Raw genomic sequence first — 20518 nt, forward strand, 5'->3', positions numbered from 1 at the left:
AGATATCGATTTGAAATTGTGCACACTTCATTTTCCTCGCTAGAAGCTGCTCATTTGTTGGAATGACTGATATTGGACCACTATAGCATATAGCTGCTATACAAACTGAACGATCGGAATCAAGTGCTTGTATGGAAAACTTTTTCATCTGACGAGATATCTTCACGAAATTTGGCATAGATTATTATCTAAGAAAATGGCGCAAATTCCGAAGAAATTGTTTAGATATGATTACTATAGCATGTAGCTGCCATACAAGTTGAGCGTTGCAAATCAAGTTCTTGTAAGGAAAACTTTTTTATTTGACAAAATTTCTTCACGAAAATTGGCATGAATTATTGTCCAACCCAACGTTACAATCTGCAAACATATTGTTCAGATCGGACCACTAATGCATTTAGTTGCCATACAAACTGAACGATCAAAATCAAATTAATTTTATTTGTGAATTATGGCCTTGGTGCAGTTGTAATTAACGTTTTTTCTGCTTTTATTATCATTTTCATAATTTTTTAAAAAAAAAACGCGGAAACATATACATATGTTTATTAACTCAAGAAATAGCATTTATTTATTCTATTTTTTTTTATTAAAAAAAGTTGTTTTTCTTGACATTTTTTTAAATAATTTAGAACCAAATGACATATTAACACAAGCATTTGTAATTGTACTAAAAATTTTACATAAAAGAAGTAATAAAATATGCCGTTTACTGTTTTCAGTGCAATTTCTAGTCAAAAGGCTGCAATGCTTTCGGATTTTCTGAAATATTAATATTATTGATGAGTTTAAATTTAAATACACTCACGAATCGCATGGATATACGAAAAAATACCAAATAGCATATTTCGCAAATACAAAGTTTTCATAAAAATTGTTGCGCGAAAAAAATAAATTTGAGAAAATTCATACAGAGAGATACAATACATTGTTTAATAAATTAAAAGTTTTGCATGAAAACATTTACACTCAACGAAAAAAATCAACTCGTATTTATTATACACGAGCACCTGAGTATTTGCTGCTGATTTAGATTTAGGAAATAATGCGAACACAAGCACATGCGCAGCTGCACACGTATGCACAGCCAAGTGAACGGCATGAATCTATATAAAGTTTGCAACTAGCGAAAAATCATTAGTAATGTAAAAACAAAAAATCATTGATTGAGACTGTTGCTGGCAACTCACCCCTTACAGATGCATTGTTTTTGAGCATTTGGTCACACTGTGCACATGCGCGGCACTATAAGCACTTTTAATGATACAAAATCGAGTAGTATGCATATACATATATAAACATAGACAATTTAAACGACTTAAATTGAAAACAATTATAAGCATATATGTGTATATGTACATTTTTTTTAGCAGACAGTGTACCAAAGGCACAATTCGATCACCAAAAATTCCATTCGTATTGAATGCTGCTAATTAGTATCGTCGTAGGCGCATGACAATATTTTTCATGTCAATACACTGCATTCATTTTGTAGCAGCGCAAAAATGATAAACAAAATAACAAAAACAAAAAAAAATACACTTCAACAAATTTTAACATGAGAAACGTAAATTTACATAAAATGAATTACGAAAAAAAGTTATAAAATAAAAAATAAAAACAGTAGTGCTGCATACAAGTGTATGTATGTATAAAGCGTTTAGCTAATGTCTAAAACAACTTGATAAAATTTTTCGAAAAATCGATTATTATAGCAAAGATCACACAAAGAAGTATGTACATATGTACATATGTATGTATAATGAATAAAAATAATTGAAATGCGCAACATAAAACCTTTTTAGAAAACTAAAACAACAAAAAATTACAAATTATTTAAAAGTATCACATTTATGAAATATACTAAAGTATTTGAGAGAAAAATTAAAACTGCGAAGTGTTTTACTAAATATCTTAAAAATAATGTACAGTTACAGAATTTAATTGAAATAAATAATCGGCGATTCATTTTAAATTTTTTTTTATTGTAATTTCTTGATCCTGTAGCCGATGGAGAACCTCCAAGAAAACGTGTTTGGAGGTAAGGAAGATTTTTCCGCTAAAAATAATCGCAAATCCAAAAACAAAAAAAAAAATTATAATTGCAAAATCAAAATTTAATGTTTGACAAAATGGCGGCTTCAAAAAAACTGTTAATTTTTGTGCAATCAAACTTGCACCCCAGAGTGGGTAAAATATAGAAGTTATTAACAAAAATCTTATTCATGCGATTATTACCTAACAACAAAAATATATAAGTAGTGTGAAAATTTCAAATCGTTCGATTCAGCCGTTTGGCAGAAATTTTACTCACCGACTTTAAAAACAGGGTTTCGAGAAAAACGCGTTGAAAGTTCGAAGACGATTACACCATGTAAACTAATTCTTACTAATACGTTCATATCTCCGAAACTATTTGCCGATTTATCTTCAAATGTTTTGGAGAATTTCTTAAATTTATGTACATACATTCGATATACATACATACATACATATTCGTACATGCAACAATTTTTTTTGTTTGTAATTCAGAAGTATGTAGAAGAAGAAATAGAATGTTAATGAATATTATACATTTAATCTAGGATGTTGGATTTTTACTTAAAATCTTTAAAAAACCAACATCCTGGATTAAAAACTTACAATTTCATTTTTTAATTTTATAGTAAAAATTGATTTCCTAAAATCAGAATTAAAAATTGATAAAAATAAAATGATAGAACACGAAGTGCGAAAACGTAAAAAATGTCAATTCTAAAAAATATTTTTTTTTATTTTAAATTATATGCTTGGAATTAAACTTTTTTATTTATATCGTATTGAATTTGGGATTAAAAATTAAATATGAATTTAATGCGGTTTTTGCCATCACATTTTTTTTTATTTTCCAATCTCGTATTTATTATTAACTTTTTTTTATTTTTCAATACGGTATTTGGGATTAAATTTGTTTTTTTCGGTATTTGGGATAAAAATTTAAAAAATATTTTTTGTTAAGATTTTCGAGATGATAAAATAAAAAAATTTAATTCGAATGTTAATTCAATTATTATTTAATGCATTATTTGCAAACCTGATACCACAACACTCCAATTAAAATTAGATTCGAATATCAATTTTTTACGATACGATTTCCAGTTTAGATAAAACACGTTATATTTTTTTGTCAGGGTATAATACCAATTTACTGCCATTGTTAATATTTTTTTTTATTGTTCAAGTTCATAGTTAATATTCTTATTTAGAATCACTTTACTGCACTAACATGGAGGTATCTACAACAATGTTTTATGTGTGGGTGTAATATTTTTACTTTACCGTAAATTTTCAAACAATATTACAAATTCCAATAAAATTGGTCTGTGGAAATACCACCCAAAATGAATTATTTTAAACTGACAAATTATATCAGTGCACTTTTTTTACAGGCACATTAATATTTGATCTAAATACAAAAGCAACATATGAACAATTTTAACAAGTTGTGTTGACATTTATAACTTTGTTGTAAACTGCCGAAGTACGGCAGTGACATTACGTTTCCATTTCCTACACTGCAATATATTCATACTATTCCTTCCACACGTCCTCCACATCATCATCGTCCATACCCCAGCCATCACCAGCGGCAGCTGTGTCATCCGCATTGATTGCCGCTGCAGCAAAACGACTACTATCGATCACTATAACTTCATTTTCATTTTTATTTGGCAATTTCGTTGTATTTGTAGTTGAATTTGTGGTTGAAATCCCTGTTTCCATTGTTTTGCTGCTTCTTGATTCGATAACGGGTTCCATGTCTTTAAAGAAGTCAAACTCAGCACTCTTCTCATTCGTTATTGACGCTGTCTTTTGCACAATGATGTCGAAGGCGTTGAGATCATCGTTGATTTTCAGTTTCCGTGCTTCTTTACTACTTGCCTGTGTTAAAGAAATACATGTAAATAGGTGTAATAATATAAGTTTTATATGTCTGTTACCTCTAACTTATTATCCTTTATGATTTCGCTAGCAATTTTAGATTTCGCTTGCAACGCTGCATCTTCAACACTATTCAAAGGCAGTGTGGTTGAAAGTGTATGCGTGGCTATTTGCATTGCATTCGCAGAAGGCGACGAATCAGCGTCTGTGGTTTTGTTCAGTTTTTGTAGTTCATCGGTTTCCCAATCAGACCACTCTTCGTCCTCATCGCTATTTTCAACAACGTTACGACTGTGAAAACCATTAATTGTTGCCTTTTCAAAATCATCTGTGCTCGCAGTTGGTTCATTTAGACATATATCCAAGCTATCATTTATAATTTGATTAACACTTTGATTAATTAAGCTCACGGCGTCAGCATTGATTAGAATTTCTGGCTCCTCTATCGTTTCGTTAGTACTCTCCACATCATTTACTTGTTGTTGACATATTCCGCCGTTTGCACCGTCGGCAATAACAACACTTTTATTATCTTCACCACCATCTGGACTTAAGCGCGGTGGCATATCCGAGTGCTCGCTCAATTCGACCTGCGGCAGTGAATTAAAACTGCTACTTAAGTCCACGTGATCCGGCAATGGGCTATCCGACACCATGTAATCTATGTTGTTACCCAACACAGGCGTAATCGAACGTGGTTCCACCCAATGTGTAGTGGCATCGGAAACGGCTGCTTGTGGACGCCCATCCGAGAAGATGCGCGTACGATTTCCGCCAATTACCGTGTACGCACCAAGTATTGGTACTAAATCCGCCATACAACGTAATGTTTTCGCAACTAACACATCGTTCGTATCATTCATACCTTCTAGCAAATAAGGTAGTATGCACTCTAGAAGTTCGTCTTTTGAAAGTAAGCGTACAAATTCCATAAAATACTCGAGTAATATTAAACGTATTTGCGCATCGCGCAGACGAAACATTTTCTTTATATGTGGCATGATGTATCGTTGGTATGTGTGATTGGAAAATAATGCCGCCGAGTGGTCGATTTTCGTTTTCAACACATACGGTGTAACGCACAACTGTGCTGTGGGGTCAAGTAATACCATGCGTGAAAGTAGATCTGCAGCTAATTGAGCGCCCACAACTTCTTCATTGAAATAGCGTAAACGATCGATAAGTCCGGTAAAGAAATCCTGCTTCTCTTGTATACCTTTTAAGGGCAGTTCGAATAAGAAGGAATGTATAAGCACAAATTCATGATTGAAATATGGATGCAATAGTACTGCCGAGAGGCGAGGTCGCAATTGGACATTACTGTGTTTTAGGTGGGTGGCACAATAACTACGAAACTCTTGCGCATGTGGTGTTTCAGTGGACTCCTTTTTGCTACATTTATTCAATACTTCTTCACATAGTGTTGCAAAGGCAAACTGCTCAATAGCATCGCTACTATTGTCTTTATGCTCATTGGCATCTACTGCAGCAGAATATCGATATGTTTTCACTAAATCTAGTAATGATTTTGTAATCTCTTTATGCTTCCATACATATTCAAAGCCAGCTAACCGCCAGCTATCATTGTCTGTGACGTAAATTGATGAGATGCATATGTTGAGATGGCGTCCCATAGCCTATGGAATTATTTTGATAAGATATTAACATGATATGAGTATTATACCACATATTTCAAGTAATCAAGTTAAAAAACAATAACCAAAATACGTAGGAAAAAAATTTGAATTTAAATTGTTTATATGATTTTTCTTGAACAGCAGTGATAACAACGTTACCGCTTTATGACTGAAAATCAAGTAAACATGAAAATCAACTCACCTTCTCCACCAAAAAAATCAAACTACAGAGAATTGTTCGTAATCCAAGGCAAACTTGTAAACTGCTTTGTGTGGATAATACCATAGTTAAAGGGCGTACTCTTTCTGTAGCTAAATGCTTTTGGCCCCCTTGTTCCCAAGTAGTCACATATTTTAATATATATGGATGCCGATATATCTTCAAATTCTAATAATTGGTAATATAGTTTAGAAAGTATTCATTTTACACTTTTATTATTGTTGTTTTACCTTTATAGCTCGTTCCAATGGCACCTGTATTACCCATAATTGTCCATTCACTACCGCTTCACCTTGAAATATTGAAAGTAGTTGTCGACCATCTTCGTTCGAGGTTGTTGGTGATTCGGCATTGTATAGCGTCCAGAAGTCGTTTGCTTCCACAGAACTCTTATCAATTACTAACCCCTTTAGACGGCTGGTATCATTGCCCATCACTTTAGCTTTGCCGGTAACGCCACCTCACACAAAAGCCTATGCACAATTATTTAATTATTATTTTTAATAGGTTTACTTTTTCTTGATACATTTACTTCAATTTAATATTTTTTCATTATAATTTATCGGTATACAATTAGATTTAAAATCTTTCCACATACACAATTTGACAATAGATGCACTTCAGTTTTGACATTTGTATTATGTTTGTGAACTATATGTTCGAGACTCGTTTAAACAGCTGTTAGAAACGTAGTCAAATTTTGTTAACTAAATTTTGAAAGTCAATATGTTTTAGCAATGCATATATAAGTATAATATTACGTTATTTATATTTTTAAATTTAAACTAAATAGAGTTAACTTGTTGAGAAAAAACAATGCTTTGAATAAAATATATATGTATTTTAATAGAATTACAACCCTGTAACCATTCAACGAAGTTGGCTGAGTTTAGTATTTTAATTTTTGCTTCCGTTCTGTCAAAATAATAAGTTATATTGTCATCCCTTTCATTCTTCTTTCATCCTTTCTTTTTTCTTTCACCTACGTGTGAACACATCGCGTATATCACGTCGGTGTAAATTAAATATTAAAATTCGTAAAAATGGTGAGTTAATAAATTAAAATTCTGTGGAAAGTACTACCGCGATATTTCAGTGAACATGAATGAAATAAAATTTTTTTAAAAATTGTGCAGATGGTTTTGAAAATCATTGATTGAGAATCGTATCATAAACTAAATAAGAGTGTGTGGCTAATCAGAGATTTTACATATTTGCAGGGTTTCGTTAAAGTAGTCAAGAATAAGCAGTACTTCAAGCGGTACCAAGTCAAATTCCGCAGGCGTCGTGAGGGTAAAACTGATTACTATGCCAGGAAACGTTTGATCTTCCAAGACAAAAATAAGTACAACACACCCAAATATCGTTTGATTGTACGTCTGTCCAACAAGGATATCACCGTACAAATCGCTTATGCTAGAATTGAAGGTGATCGTGTTGTGTGCGCTGCATATTCCCATGAGTTACCCAAGTATGGCGTTAAGGTAAGCAATTTTTAATCTCCGTTTAATTGAAAACGGTGGAAAATGAGGTTATGTGCTAGTTATTATTGTTGATATAAGGTTCGGTATTAATACATTTTTGTTTTTATGTTACAGGTCGGTTTGACCAACTATGCTGCATCATACTGTACTGGTTTGTTGGTTGCTCGTCGCATTCTCCACAAATTGGGTCTGGATACCCTTTATGGTGGTTGCACTGAGGTGACAGGTGAGGAATACAATGTTGAACCTGTCGATGAAGGTCCAGGCGCTTTCCGTTGCTACTTGGATGTTGGTCTTGCACGTACAACCACTGGTGCTCGTGTGTTCGGTGCCATGAAGGGTGCTGTTGATGGTGGTTTGAACATCCCACACTCCGTGAAGCGTTTCCCTGGCTACAATGCTGAGGCTAAAAACTTCAATGCTGATGTACATCGTGCTCACATTTTCGGTCAACATGTTGCCGATTACATGCGCACCCTTGAAGAAAACGATGAAGAGAGCTTCAAACGCCAATTCAGCCGTTACATCAAATTGGGAATCCGTGCTGATGATGTGAGTATACGTGTGTTTTATTAGTGTATTACAATATAACATGTACGTCCATTTTCAAAATTACCGCTGTGTCTTGTTACCCACGACGCTGGCTGTGCCAAAAGTGGACCACATTAAAAGCTAGGGACCTGTGTTCGAAATCTATCATTTCAATATGATATATTTCCTGTTATGGTCACACATTGTTTACATACATAATTTTAGTTATTGTGTTTATGTTGCGCGTCGTTTACTAAAAATAACTATTTTTTTTTACAGCTTGAAACTATCTACAAAAAAGCCCACCAAGCTATTCGCTCTGATCCTACCCACAAGAAGAAGGACCAGAAGAGCGGAGTTGTCAAGAAACGGTGGAATGCTAAGAAACTCACGAATGAACAGCGTAAGGTTAAGGTTGCTGAACACAAGGCCGCCTATATTGCCAAGCTGAAGTCCGAGTCTGAAGCTTAAATAAGTTTTAGCGGATTTGTGGGAAAAAATTTGAAATAATTTTCTCTAAAATTCTATTATTATTATGATAATAATATAGGCTTTTATTTACAGTAAAATTTGTTGTTATTTAATTGATGCCTAGTTTAAAAAAATTCACCCGTTTACTTGTAGTATAGGATTGTTGTAGGTGTCTAAAATGCTGTCGTCCCATGACAGTTAGGTATACGTTAGCGAAATGCAGCATTACTCCAAATTACTACAGGAATGCTTTCTGCGGCTACAACAAAAACAATATGTTCGCAATATAATTTTGCAAATAAATAGTATAAAATTGCATATAAAAAGCTTTATTTAAAAAATAATAAACTGCATATATTTACAAAAGGTATGCTCTATTGTGGTGTTGTGGTCAAAAATTGGGAGAAATGGGTTAGATTAACAAGATAACATGAGAGAGGCTTGCTTATGCTTATTTACTGCAAGAATATAATACATTGTATAGAATTTTCGCTTTTTGGCTTAAATTAAGTAGGAAGATTCTTTTTCGAATATTATATTGCGTTAACAAAAAGTAGTATTAATTGTTAATTATTATAGTCGTAGTCTTTTTAAATAAGTTCAGCGTCACCGATTTGGTGTTTTGGTTTAATTATCAACTTAATGGTCTTGAAATAATATATATTTTTTTGTGAAAATTTTCTATTCTAAAAGCAGTGCAAAGCCCTCTTCTTTGTTAAAATCGCTAGGATTACAAAGTTCGCAGTGCTCATTGTCAGGGCCACCAGGCACACAGTTTGTATGATAAACGTGGCCACATAAGAAAGCCACAACATCATTAAGGGGTGGAATGTGTTCATTCATGCTAATGAGTGGACGATTACATATCAAACACCGCTCTGACGAAGGAATGCAACGTCCACGATTTTGTCTTTTCACGACTCTGGCATGACGCTCATAATAAAACTCCCATTGAATTTTTTGTGCACTCTTGCGAATTTGAACCTAAAAAGGAAATAACGCTTTAGTGGTGTGCAAAAAGTGATTAGCAACTCAGTACACATACCTGCAAACGATAGTCCCACAAAAGTTTTACGACGGCGTCGCGCAAGCCGGGAATGTTTTGACCAAGTTTGATTTTCTCAACAACAGCAACCGGATCGACGTAGTCTATCAAAAATTATTAACATTTCGTCAAACATATCTATATATATGTGTGATATTTTTTTTAAAGGAAGAAAACATACCAACTATGCCATCCAAGAGTTTCAATACAATGTTAGGCTCTTTCACTGACTCATCAATCAGTATATTCCATAAATCCGAATCATTGTGCTCCTTACAAAACTCAATAGCCATTTCAATGTCTTGGATCTGCGAGATAGTATCATTGTATATAATAAGTAAAATGCGTTTGCTATTCATTACCTTTTCAATAATTATGTTTAAGGCCTCGATAGTATTGCCCATTTGACCCAACAAGTATACCATCTCAGGATAGAATAATTCGCGTTTGCAAACATCCAAAGCTTCTTGCATTGGATAGTGATTGGAACGTTTTAGAAATGGTAATAACTTTTCCGGCTCATATTTCGCATAGAGATTTACTAATTTCCAATGGTATTTACCACTTTTATCCACTTTGTCTAAAGCATCCAAATACTATAGAAATAACGCGTACTTAGTATATATATATTTTTTGTATTGTAGAATACAGACTCACCCAATATAAATACTCTTGATTTTGCTCCAATTGCTGCACAACAATTTCCGGTGAAATTTTATTCTTTTCGAATAAAACTTTAAAGGCACGCTCACGATTCAGCTGTATAAGTGGTATAATCATTTTATGTGTAGCATCATAGAGATCATAACGACGTATCATTTCAAAAACATCTGCATTTTGTAGTCTGCAATTAAAAATAATGTAAAATTAATAATTTAGAAGTGTTGTAAAAAAAATTATGATTGTCAACTCACTTCAAGTACATTCGCAATGCACTCTCATAGTCGCGCTGATGCAAATAGAGTATGGCCAATGCTTCCAACAATTCATTAGCATTTTGCTTACGGAAATTGTCGTGTATTGCATTAATGACTGCCGCGCAATTGTATAAGTTTGATGGCCATTCTTTAATAAGATTTAAAAATCCTTTGGCATCGTGCTTCAAATATTCATATAATACCAACTCGTAAATATGCGGATCAAGTTTACAATCATCGGAGGTAGGTAGATAAGCGCTAACCGAACGTAACTGATGACGTTCAAAGAATTTGAATACTTCTTCTTCCCACAGTGATTTTTTATTGCCCAAAACACGTAAACACAACTTCGCAGCATCGTCGAATTGATTCAGCGCCAATAAATGATTTATATATAATCTGTTGGGTTCATTAAAAAGAATGGTTTTAAACTTAACAATTGAAATTAAAAGCAAATCTGCATGTGTATGTACTTGGCCACTGATAGCAACGACCAACTGCCGCCGTGTGTCGATATCACTTCCATTGCTTCCTCGAATTTTCTATAATATAGGAAAATGCAGTTAAATACCAAATATATTATTGTTATATGTATAGATATGAATTCTTATTTCCTTTAACAGTGTTGCGCCTTTTACAGACGTCTACAGCGGAAGTAAAGTGTTGTACGTAAATACTTATAAACCATCGACATGGCAACGCTATATTTACTTTGGCAATAAAACAAATGGAAAAATCGGTAGCAAGTAGATTTTGTCACAGCGCGTATTGTAAACGCATATTTAATAGTTTTATGTATCGGTATGTAGTAATTTATAATATAAATTATTTTTACTAAGTAATGTTTTCTATTTTTCAGTTGAATAGCTGTATATGCAATTTGTGCGCAACATGTAAGGTTGAGTCAAAAAATTACTGCTGCACACACACATACTAATACATGAATTGGAGGACCAGGCACCCGGGCACAGTGCGAGTATAGTTTAATTGACTTTTACCAACTACAGTTGCACTTAAAGCTTCAAAATTATTCGTCCAACTGCACGTTCACACCAAACACGCCAGACGCAGCGTGAATTCAAGACTTCCAGCACTGTTCATACACACAAAATGAGGCGTATGAATAATTTAATAACACTCTTTACCGCAATGGTAGCTTTTTTCTTTGGCTGCTTTTTGAGTAATATGCTGAATAACGCCGAAAAATGCTTGACACATAAAAGCGGTGTTAGCCGAATTGATCCACATCCGGAAATTTTCCTTATGATATTAGTTACAACAGCGCCACAAAATGTTAATCGTCGATTAACAATGCGTCAAACTTGGTTGCGACTCGGACAGCCATTGGATATGACTTACTACCCTGAAAATTTAGTTTACATGCCCAAATATGACGAGAGTGGTCATTTGCAAATGGAGACAGTGTCCGATCAATCGAATCGTTTGGCAGCGTATCTGCATTGGTACGATAACAATCTAAATAATCCTGAATCAACACGTAGAATGATTAAAATCAAACATTTCTTCGCTATTGGTACGGCGGATATGCCGGCTGGTTTACGCGCAGAATTGGACCGTGAACAGAAACTTTATGGTGATATGTTGCTTTTGCCACGCCTAAAGGACAACTTTGAAAATTTAACTGAAAAGATGTTGCACTCTATAGAAGCGCTCACACATCACTACGAATACAGTTATCTACTTAAAACGGACGACGATACATACGTAAAGTTGGATATTTTGCTTAATGAACTGATATCGTATGATCGAAAATTGGTACGTAAAACGCAAGAATACAATGGACAACCGCTGCCAGCTTTATATTGGGGCTACTTTCTCGGCAGAGCCAATGTAAAGGCAAAGGGGAAGTGGCGTGATTTAAATTACCATCTATCAACACATTATATAACCTATGCTTTGGGTGGCGGTTATGTAATTTCACGAAAAATCTGTGAACACATTTCAGCAAATGCACAATTCCTTTCCGCCTATACGAATGAGGATATTTCCATGGGTTTGTGGGTGGCGCCGTTTCGATATGTGTATCGCCGACATGATCCACGTTTCGACACACAATATAAACCACGTAAATGTCGACGTTATCATATTGTGTTACACAAACTTAATGAAGAAGAAATGCAGCAAATTGACGATGGTAGCATTTGTATCAGAGGTGACAAAGAGGATGAAAAAGACGATGAACAAAGTACATCTTTAAGGCCATATTTTTATGATTGGACGAAATCGGCTGATAAATGCTGTGATACATTCGTAAAATAAACTCGTAAGCACAAAATTCAGCATACAATAGCAGCGAATAATATTTAGCACATCTTTTTTATAAATATATGCAAGCGGATACGAGCATAAAACGCACCGTAGATAGTAGTTAGAAAATTCGTGTCTCTAGTGAATACTTAATAGAAAATGAATATCGAATATAAATAAAAAAAAACCAAGCTAAACTGTGTTAACTGTTGTTTAGTTTGCTTTACCGAATCTATAATACCCTTGAAAGACTCATTTCTACTAACAAAGGAGAGTGTAAACAAATCTTTATCTTGATTTTGATCGCTTCGTATTTCAGTGGCAACTAAGTATATGATATAGTGATTCGATCTGAACAGGTTGTTTGGAGATTGTAGCACTTTCTTAAAGAATAATCTATGTCCAATTTTGTGAAGATAGCTTGTCAAATAAAAAAATTTTCCATACAAGGACTTTATTTTGATCAATCAATTTGTATGGCAGCTATATGATATAGTGGTCCGATAGTGGCAATTTCGACATATGATCGGCTTCTTGGAGAGAAATTGATATGTGCAAAATTTCAGATCAATATCTCAAAATCTAGTTTGCTTATGTAATGAGGGACATAGCAAAATTGATTCAGCACATCACGTTGATCATTTATATGTGTTCTTTATAGGGTCTATATATATATTGTACAGGTACCATACCATCCCATGTTGTAAAACTGCTAGTTATATACTATAAAAAATGTGAAAAGTTAAAAAACACTTACCGATGGTCCACAAGCCATTTAACTCTATCATCTGTTTCATATAGACTAGCAACAACTATATCTTTTGGTGCAACAATGAAGTAGCGGTTTTCTTCTATAATACATCCTAAATTATAATCATTGACGGTATATTCTTGATAACTGCAATTAACAATAATTTGCATATTATTTTTTATTGTTTGGTTACAATGAGAATTCCGAGTTTTATGCTCACCCACGCAATGAGAGACTATCAGTGCAAATTTCTTCACTGCTATTTAATTTATACTCCATAACACATAGTACGGGCCGCAACGACTTTCGTTCTCCATCTTTCTCTTTTGGACAACCCAGCACAACCAATTGATTGGAGGTGAGTGGTGCCAGGCCAGAAATGTAAAAAGTGGTTTGAAATGTTGATACTGAAATAATAAAAAAAAAATGATTTTCCATGTAGATATTGCATATCAATTTATTTACTTGGATCAACTATAAAGCCGGGTAAATCCCTGGAAGCCACTTCTATTGAATTTCGTCTACGTATTACGCAAATTCTTATTGTATCGACCCAACCTATTAGCAATGTAGTAGCGTTTGACCAACGGAAATTGCAGCGGAAATTCTCTAAACGTGCGCTGAAATTAATTATAAAATATTAATCAATAATCACCGTGAGAAGGAATATTTAAATATCCTACTTAACAGGCTCTTCCCACTTCATAAGACCTAACGAGCACTTTTCATTCAGATCATAGACACGCACACCCAGATAGCTTGCCCAAGCGACAAACGAATCATTCCAACAAACGGATAATACATAACCTTCGGCGCTGGATAATACGGTTGTTTTTAATTTTTTCAGAAAATTTCTTTCATATAACGTGAGCTTGTCGTCACCTAAGGCGTATCATATATATATATTTTACAATTTATTCTCACTTCACTAAGCTATTTGCTATGCCAATTCTGCTTACCAATGACAAATCTTTTACCAGCTACTGCCTTGGGATCTGGATCGAGTGCCACTGCTTTTATCGATTTCCCAAATTTTAGATTTTGATTGCTTTCGTCGCTAAATAAACCAGTAATATTCACCTGAAATATTATATTAAAAATATTTGCCAAAACATTTTGAAATTTGTTTTACACAACCTTTCCGTCATCTGAGCAGGTGGCCACATATTCTGCTTTTGCGTCTACATCAATATGATTGACTGCAACAGTATGTGAAAAATCATTCGGTCCATCTGAGAGATGTGATGTTACCGAATTGCCTTGATGATCGAATATATAGACACGCCCCAAAAAAGTGCCAAATATCAAAAACTATAAGAAAAGTTGGCATAGCTATTAGATGATAAGATAAAAAGTTTATATTATTGCCCAAACCTTTGGGTGCACCGCACTACAGGTGACCACGTCGGAGTTTAAAATTTTTCTTAGGTCATTGGCAATACGTTGGTATTTAAACTTCGGTTCAATTTCATCCTCAGTGCTTTCTGTTTCTGTATCCTAAAAATTATTATTTTTAATGTGAAACCTTTTGCAGTTGAAATGTTTACATGTTTCACCTACACTATTATTAACAGCTTCCTGTTCTGCCATAGTGAAGTTAGGAAAAGAAGAGTTTTGGTGAAACGCTTTTGTGATTATAAAAAATACTCTGCTATTTATTTTTGCACCATTTAACGTATCATCAGTTAATTTTATATATAAAACTACCAAAATTATTTTTTGTTGGATCAAAACAAAATTCACGTCAAATATCTCAATCAATCAGCTGTTTACGAAATTCGCAACAATGTTGCATTTTTGGCTTTTTGCCCTTTTAAGGTATTTTTCACATTTTTCCCTTATAACCAACGTATGTAATTTAGTTGAGATATCCAACTTTTTTGCCTAAAAAACTTCGAACTTATTTCAATATTATAAAATTTATTACAATTTCGTTGATATTCAAAATATTGTCTTAGAGTGGAATTATTGATTTTATACCAGCATATTTAAAACGTTTTTGGTGAAGTTAAATTTGTTTTTAACAGCCGGTACATATTTGTTTCATTATGATGTGAGTATTTTTGATTGAAAATTGGGGTCTTTTCTCGATATTAAGTCAAAATAAAAAGGTGAATTAAATATTTTAAATAAAGAAAAGTTACAGTGTATTTGGGATCTAAAAGATAAATTTACACCAAATAAAAAAATGCAAAAGATAAAAAACCAAAAACTATGTTATATAAATTTTTCAGATCTAAGGTTATGAGAAAAAAGTGTTAATACAAAAGTTGTTGATCTTTACATTACCTACAACTTTGCCATATAATTTTTTTCCTCAGGAACCGTAGCTTTACCATAAATCGAGATAAACCGTTTTTAATTCTTGAAAATTCAACCATGCCACGCCACTTTCTCTTTCCGATCTCAGGTCCCCCATACATTATTTTTCCTTCAATTTTTGCTATTTGCTTTTTCTGATCCAAGGGCTTTCATCATGCATTTATTTACTTTTTATTTTATTTTAGAAATTATATATCTTGGTCTACAGTTAATTTGTATGTAAATAAAACGCCATTTTTTCATTTTTGTAATTTCCTTTATTTTTGATTTAAATAGTTTTTTTAGCACTTTCTAATAACTTTGCTTCGTTAAATTTTTTTATTTTTTCGTAGCGCTCTATATATTCTATGTGTATGTATGTATATGTAAAATTTCATTTTTCAAAATACAATAAACGTTTATAAATATGTATTATGTATCTTTTTTTTACTTGCTATTTATAATTTATTTCTTCGCTACTGTGTTGTTTTTTTTATTATTTTTTTTGAAATACTAATAAAAAGAAATGTGTGCACTACTTAATTGTATGAAGTAGCCATGTACAGTATGCACTCATATATGTATGAAGATATAAGAAAAAATGGACTTTTTGTGTGACAATACTAAAAATGTTAATTGTGACCAATATGATTTTTATTATCAGTTGCTTTATATTAGGTGTTTCGATTGAATTTTGTGAATATACACATTTTTTGGGTAAAAAGTAGATTATAAAAGTAGTTACACGGTATTAAAACAACGGTTAATTATTTTAAATTATATTGATTAATGTTAACAGCAATGCGGCATGTATATACTTGAGGGCTGCTTAGTTAGCTTATTTCGATATCTCCTTCTTTTACCACTAACCAAGAAGTTATGCGGATTATTCTTGAAAATCGATGTCTGAACCTAGCAACTATTACCTTTACACACATATTCGTGATTAGTTGTAGAAAAGGAATGAAAAATTTTGCTTTTAACCAATTTGAATTACGGCATAAAATAGGTCACATACAATGCACATATATCGTCGAACTTTTAAAAACGATTTAGAAGTGTTGTAAACATTTCATAAATATTTATATTCTCAAAAATGTAGCAGCGTTTATTTTTTTATATTTTTTTTCGTTAATCACTAATTTATACACTTCGCGAATAATTCGCAAAAAAATCGCTAACCAAACCTTGAAAGCACAGCAGTGTTGTAAGGTGCAAAGTTGTGAAAAACAAATACTTTAAAATATATAAAATAATACAATTCTTATCTTTTAAATTATTATTTAAAATTTCAAATTTAATAAGCATATATGCATACAAAACTCTAATCAGTAGTTAAATAGCATTTTAAGGGACATGTTTTTTTGCATTTAAAATGAAAATTAAAATATATAACAACAGAAAAAACATAAAAATATAATACAACTAACCCTTATCGCAGTAGCACTAACAATAAACATTTTAACATAGGTAGAAAATAATACACAAAGTGGATAAAATAGATAGATCTGTGGAAAATATCAGCCTGGGACAGAGAGTTGATGTCTCTTACAATAAAAACCAATTAAAATTTACGTAAAAAATATTTATATAAAAAATATACACTAATAAGTTGGTGTTTTTTTCGTTAGCGTTTCGATTTGTTGTTTTTTGAATTCGTACAATTTTGCTTTTACAGTGATATTTCCACTGACTTTCTAATGCGCAGGCGAGGAGATTTTCGTATGATATTAGCGCATCCTTTTAATTATTTATCGCGCGTAATAAATTTTGCCACCACTTTCATAAATGTGCTTTAATTTTGCCCATATTGAAGCAAGAACTATGAATACTATAGTTTAATAAAATACTTAAGCATACATATATGCGCATGTGTATATATATGTATGTAAGTTCGTGTTTTATGTGTGTGTATGTATAATGAATGTATTTAGTTAAGTCGCTGTTAATTGATGTGTGGCGTTTTTAAAAGATTTGCGACAATAATTTATAACGCCTATAAAACTCTTCAATAATTTCGTTTGTTTTGCTCTTTTCTTCTTTTCCGCATATAAATAAATTTTCGTTAAATATAATTTTTAATAAGCAATTAAATACATAATACTAAAACTACGCCCCCAGAAACTAAACCTATATGTATGTATATATTTATATATGTGTTTACGTCGACAAACAAGCAGCTTCCTAAACTAGCTATAGACCTAATATGTGATCATAACATTCTTGTTTTTGCTGTTTGCAACGTTTTCCCACCCGTTATTTCAACGCATTTAGGCAGTCAATTCAACTGCTATAATCATTACATTCACCCAATGTCCAGTAGTGATCCAATATATCCTCGCTGGTGAAACGCACTTCGGGATCCGATTGCAGCATGTTAGCAATGAGATCGCGTACACCATCACCAATGTCCGACCAGTAAGGTTCGGGGAATTCATATACACCGGATATAATGGCATCAAATAGCGGTTCCTGTTGATTGTCGGGCGAAACGAATGGTGGAAAGCCGCAAAGCAAGATGTAAAGTATTATACCAGCAGCCCAAACATCGATCTGCAAAAGAATGTTTGTATAAAAAATTAATATCAAACATTGCGTAAATATGTTGAAAAAAGCGCGTTCGAAACTTACCTTTAGACCGTAACCTGTTTCCATTAGGATTTCTGGTGCAACATAAGTTGGCGTGCCGCATACAGCAAATAATGGTTCAGTTACCTCACATGCCAAACCGAAATCAGCCAATTTCAGTTCAGTTACATAGCCATTGGCATCCAGCTCAACCTGTATTATTTAAGTGAACAAATAAAAGCACATTTTTAAACTATACGAGTATGTAAAAAGCGAGCTTACCAATAGATTCTCGGGCTTGATGTCACGATGCACAATGCTCATGGAATGTAAATAGGCCATGGCGGAGGCCAAATGCTTAATCATTACACGTGACTGATTCTCAGAGAAGCGTGTTACACGTGTTATAGCATCAAAAAGATCACCACCTACGCACGAAATAGAAATATAAAATACATATAATTAATATTCTCTTAAAAAAAGAAGTTTTACTTTTTTAACTTACCGCTTACATACTCCAGCACCAAGTACATATTCGCTTGCTGATCGACATCCATGATTAAAGAAATAATGTGTGGATGTTGTAATTTCTTCATTACACGCACCTCAGCATCGATGTAATGCTCCTTGCCTTTACATTTGCTTTTATCGATGATTTTCAACGCATATGGCAAGCCGCTATGCCGATCTTTGATCTTTAATACAACAGCGAAATTGCCATCACCTATAATCTGACCCAATGCGTAACGTTCACGTATTACACCAGGCAGTTCGCTTGCATCGATGCCGCTCTCATTTAACGCGGCCAAATCTTCGTCAACAATTTGATCACACGGTTCTTGTTGATGATTTTGCTGATGTTTTGCGCTATTTAGATTTTTACTTTTTACTGGCATTTTAGGTTTGGGACCTTTGTAAGTCGTACCGGCTGTACGCAGGGACTTTCGTATGGCCTGTATGGCTTTGTGTTCGTCAGGTTCAAGTTTGAAATCATCTGGATTATTAACACGTTCTGTGCCATAGGCAAAGAAAATGTCATCGGGACCGAAGAAATCGGCCAACTGTACAACCGGGCTACCAGAGAGCGTAAACACTTTGCGCACATAACCTGTATCAAGGCGTACCACTTGCGTGATGGCGGTTAATACATGATCAAAGCTCGGACTGTTGCGTTTGTTTAACAGTAGGCGCATAATCTATAAACAAACATGATGAAAACGGTGTAATGTATGTAAAAATAAATAAAAAATTTTTGAAGAAAAAAAGAACAAAAAAACATTAACTACGGCTGCACCGATGCAGTAATACCCTTCACAGATACTTTCCTATAGCTTTAAGGGTATTAAAAGATCTACATCTTAATTTTGATTAGACAGCTTAAATAGCAGCTATAGTGCTCCGATCTGAACAACTTGTTCGGAGATTGTAACTTTGCCTGTGCATACCGAATTTCGTGAATATAATTTGCCAAATAAGAAAGTTTTTCATACAAGAACTTGATTTTGATCGGTCAGTTTGTATGGCAGGTCCAATCTGAACAATTTGTTCAGAGATTGTAGCGGTGCTTTAGATAATAATCCATGATAAATTTTGTACAGATATCTAGTCAAATAAAAAAGAAGAAAAAGGGCGCATGCAAAATTTCAGATCGATACCTCAAAAACTTAGTGACTTGGCTAATAATCTAATCTTGTCAAATGAAAAGATTTTCCATACGAGGATTTGATTTTGATCGAGCAGTTTGTATGGAAGCTATAGCGGTTTGACATAGGTGGTTCCAACAAATTAGTATCAGCTTGGGGAGAAAAGGGCGTGTGCAAAATATCAGAACGATATCTCAAAAACTGCGACACTAGTTCGCATATATCGCATATATACAGACGGACATGGCTAAATCGATCCACATCGTCGGGCTGATCATTTATACATATACTTTATAGGGTCTGCGACTTTTCTTCTGGGTGTTACAAACTGTGTGGTAAACTTATTATATCCATTTCAGGGTATAAAATTAATTGCAAAATAAATAGCTTCACTTACAGTTCGTGGCTTGGTGCCGTTTCTTATCAGTGTCACAATACGGGGATGTACTACACGGTCGCGTTCGCTAAGTTTAAGTACTGGACTGCCATTAGTGGCACCAGCTGTTGCATTTGTGCCATTACCGGTTACGCCACCCCCAGCTACGCCGCCACCGCCGCTATTGTAAGTGGCCGTACCATTCTTAAGCGGTGATGATGGACGATAAGCTTTGGACAAACGATTGTTTGTCTTGTTGGAGAGTGTTAAGTTGGCCAACGGTTGTGAGGAGGTGTTGTATTCGATTTTCTTGAAATTCTCATTATTACAGGAACAAATGTAACTTTGGCCGTCCTCGAGTTCGTCCAAAGTGGAGATCTAAGAA

General features: G+C 33.6%; 5 protein-coding genes across 10 annotated transcripts in view; 2 read left to right on the forward strand and 3 right to left on the reverse strand.

The window, feature by feature from the left end:
- Positions 1–3183: 3183 nt before the first annotated feature.
- Positions 3184–6448, reverse strand: LOC106616226 (protein-associating with the carboxyl-terminal domain of ezrin). Of its 2 annotated transcripts, none has more exons than XM_014232809.3 (5): positions 6377–6448; positions 6009–6251; positions 5761–5946; positions 3981–5558; positions 3184–3921 (listed from the first exon to the last, which is right to left on the reverse strand). In XM_014232809.3, exons 2-5 carry the CDS (start codon positions 6210–6212, stop codon positions 3571–3573), a joined length of 2319 nt encoding a protein of 772 aa, XP_014088284.3. In that variant the 5' UTR covers positions 6213–6251; positions 6377–6448; the 3' UTR covers positions 3184–3570. The 2 variants fall into 2 exon arrangements, with proteins under 2 accessions (XP_014088284.3, XP_014088277.3); XM_014232802.3 differs by having other exon boundaries at positions 6311–6422.
- A 217-nt stretch (positions 6449–6665) lies between these two features.
- Positions 6666–8362, forward strand: RpL5 (ribosomal protein L5). The gene is made up of 4 exons (XM_014232081.3): positions 6666–6824; positions 6999–7262; positions 7377–7814; positions 8073–8362. The coding sequence occupies exons 1-4, from the start codon at positions 6822–6824 to the stop codon at positions 8262–8264; spliced, it is 897 nt and encodes a 298-aa protein (XP_014087556.1). The 5' UTR covers positions 6666–6821; the 3' UTR covers positions 8265–8362.
- Positions 8363–8577: 215 nt separating this feature from the next.
- Positions 8578–14995, reverse strand: lt (vacuolar protein sorting-associated protein light). Its single transcript, XM_014232052.3, has 15 exons — positions 14806–14995; positions 14620–14742; positions 14383–14556; positions 14205–14325; positions 13929–14127; positions 13711–13865; positions 13466–13652; positions 13252–13392; positions 10700–10768; positions 10224–10625; positions 9967–10153; positions 9672–9905; positions 9491–9617; positions 9310–9413; positions 8578–9248 (listed from the first exon to the last, which is right to left on the reverse strand). Exons 1-15 carry the CDS (start codon positions 14833–14835, stop codon positions 8946–8948), a joined length of 2556 nt encoding a protein of 851 aa, XP_014087527.3. The 5' UTR covers positions 14836–14995; the 3' UTR covers positions 8578–8945.
- Positions 10899–12732, forward strand: beta3GalTII (beta-1,3-galactosyltransferase 6). Of its 2 annotated transcripts, none has more exons than XM_014232069.3 (2): positions 10899–11027; positions 11086–12732. In XM_014232069.3, the coding sequence occupies exon 2, from the start codon at positions 11337–11339 to the stop codon at positions 12504–12506; it is 1170 nt and encodes a 389-aa protein (XP_014087544.2). In that variant the 5' UTR covers positions 10899–11027; positions 11086–11336; the 3' UTR covers positions 12507–12732. The 2 variants fall into 2 exon arrangements, with proteins under 2 accessions (XP_014087544.2, XP_069963231.1); XM_070107130.1 differs by having other exon boundaries at positions 10934–11027; positions 11094–12732.
- Positions 14996–16314: 1319 nt separating the features above from the next.
- Positions 16315–20518, reverse strand: part of LOC106616148 (serine/threonine-protein kinase GL21140) — a 55673-nt gene continuing 51469 nt past the window's right edge. For all 4 annotated transcript variants that reach the window (XM_036359792.2, XM_036359789.2, XM_014232661.3 and 1 more), the window contains 5 exons: positions 20155–20511; positions 18620–19310; positions 18397–18542; positions 18178–18327; positions 16315–18099 (listed from right to left, as the gene is read on the reverse strand). In XM_036359792.2, coding sequence (XP_036215685.1) covers positions 17830–18099; positions 18178–18327; positions 18397–18542; positions 18620–19310; positions 20155–20511 — 1614 coding nt within the window. In that variant the 3' untranslated portion in view covers positions 16315–17829. The remainder of the gene's footprint in view (positions 18100–18177; positions 18328–18396; positions 18543–18619; positions 19311–20154; positions 20512–20518) is intronic.

Source organism: Bactrocera oleae, chromosome 3 (assembly GCF_042242935.1).
Source record: "Bactrocera oleae isolate idBacOlea1 chromosome 3, idBacOlea1, whole genome shotgun sequence".
Taxonomy (NCBI): Eukaryota; Metazoa; Arthropoda; class Insecta; order Diptera; family Tephritidae; genus Bactrocera; species Bactrocera oleae.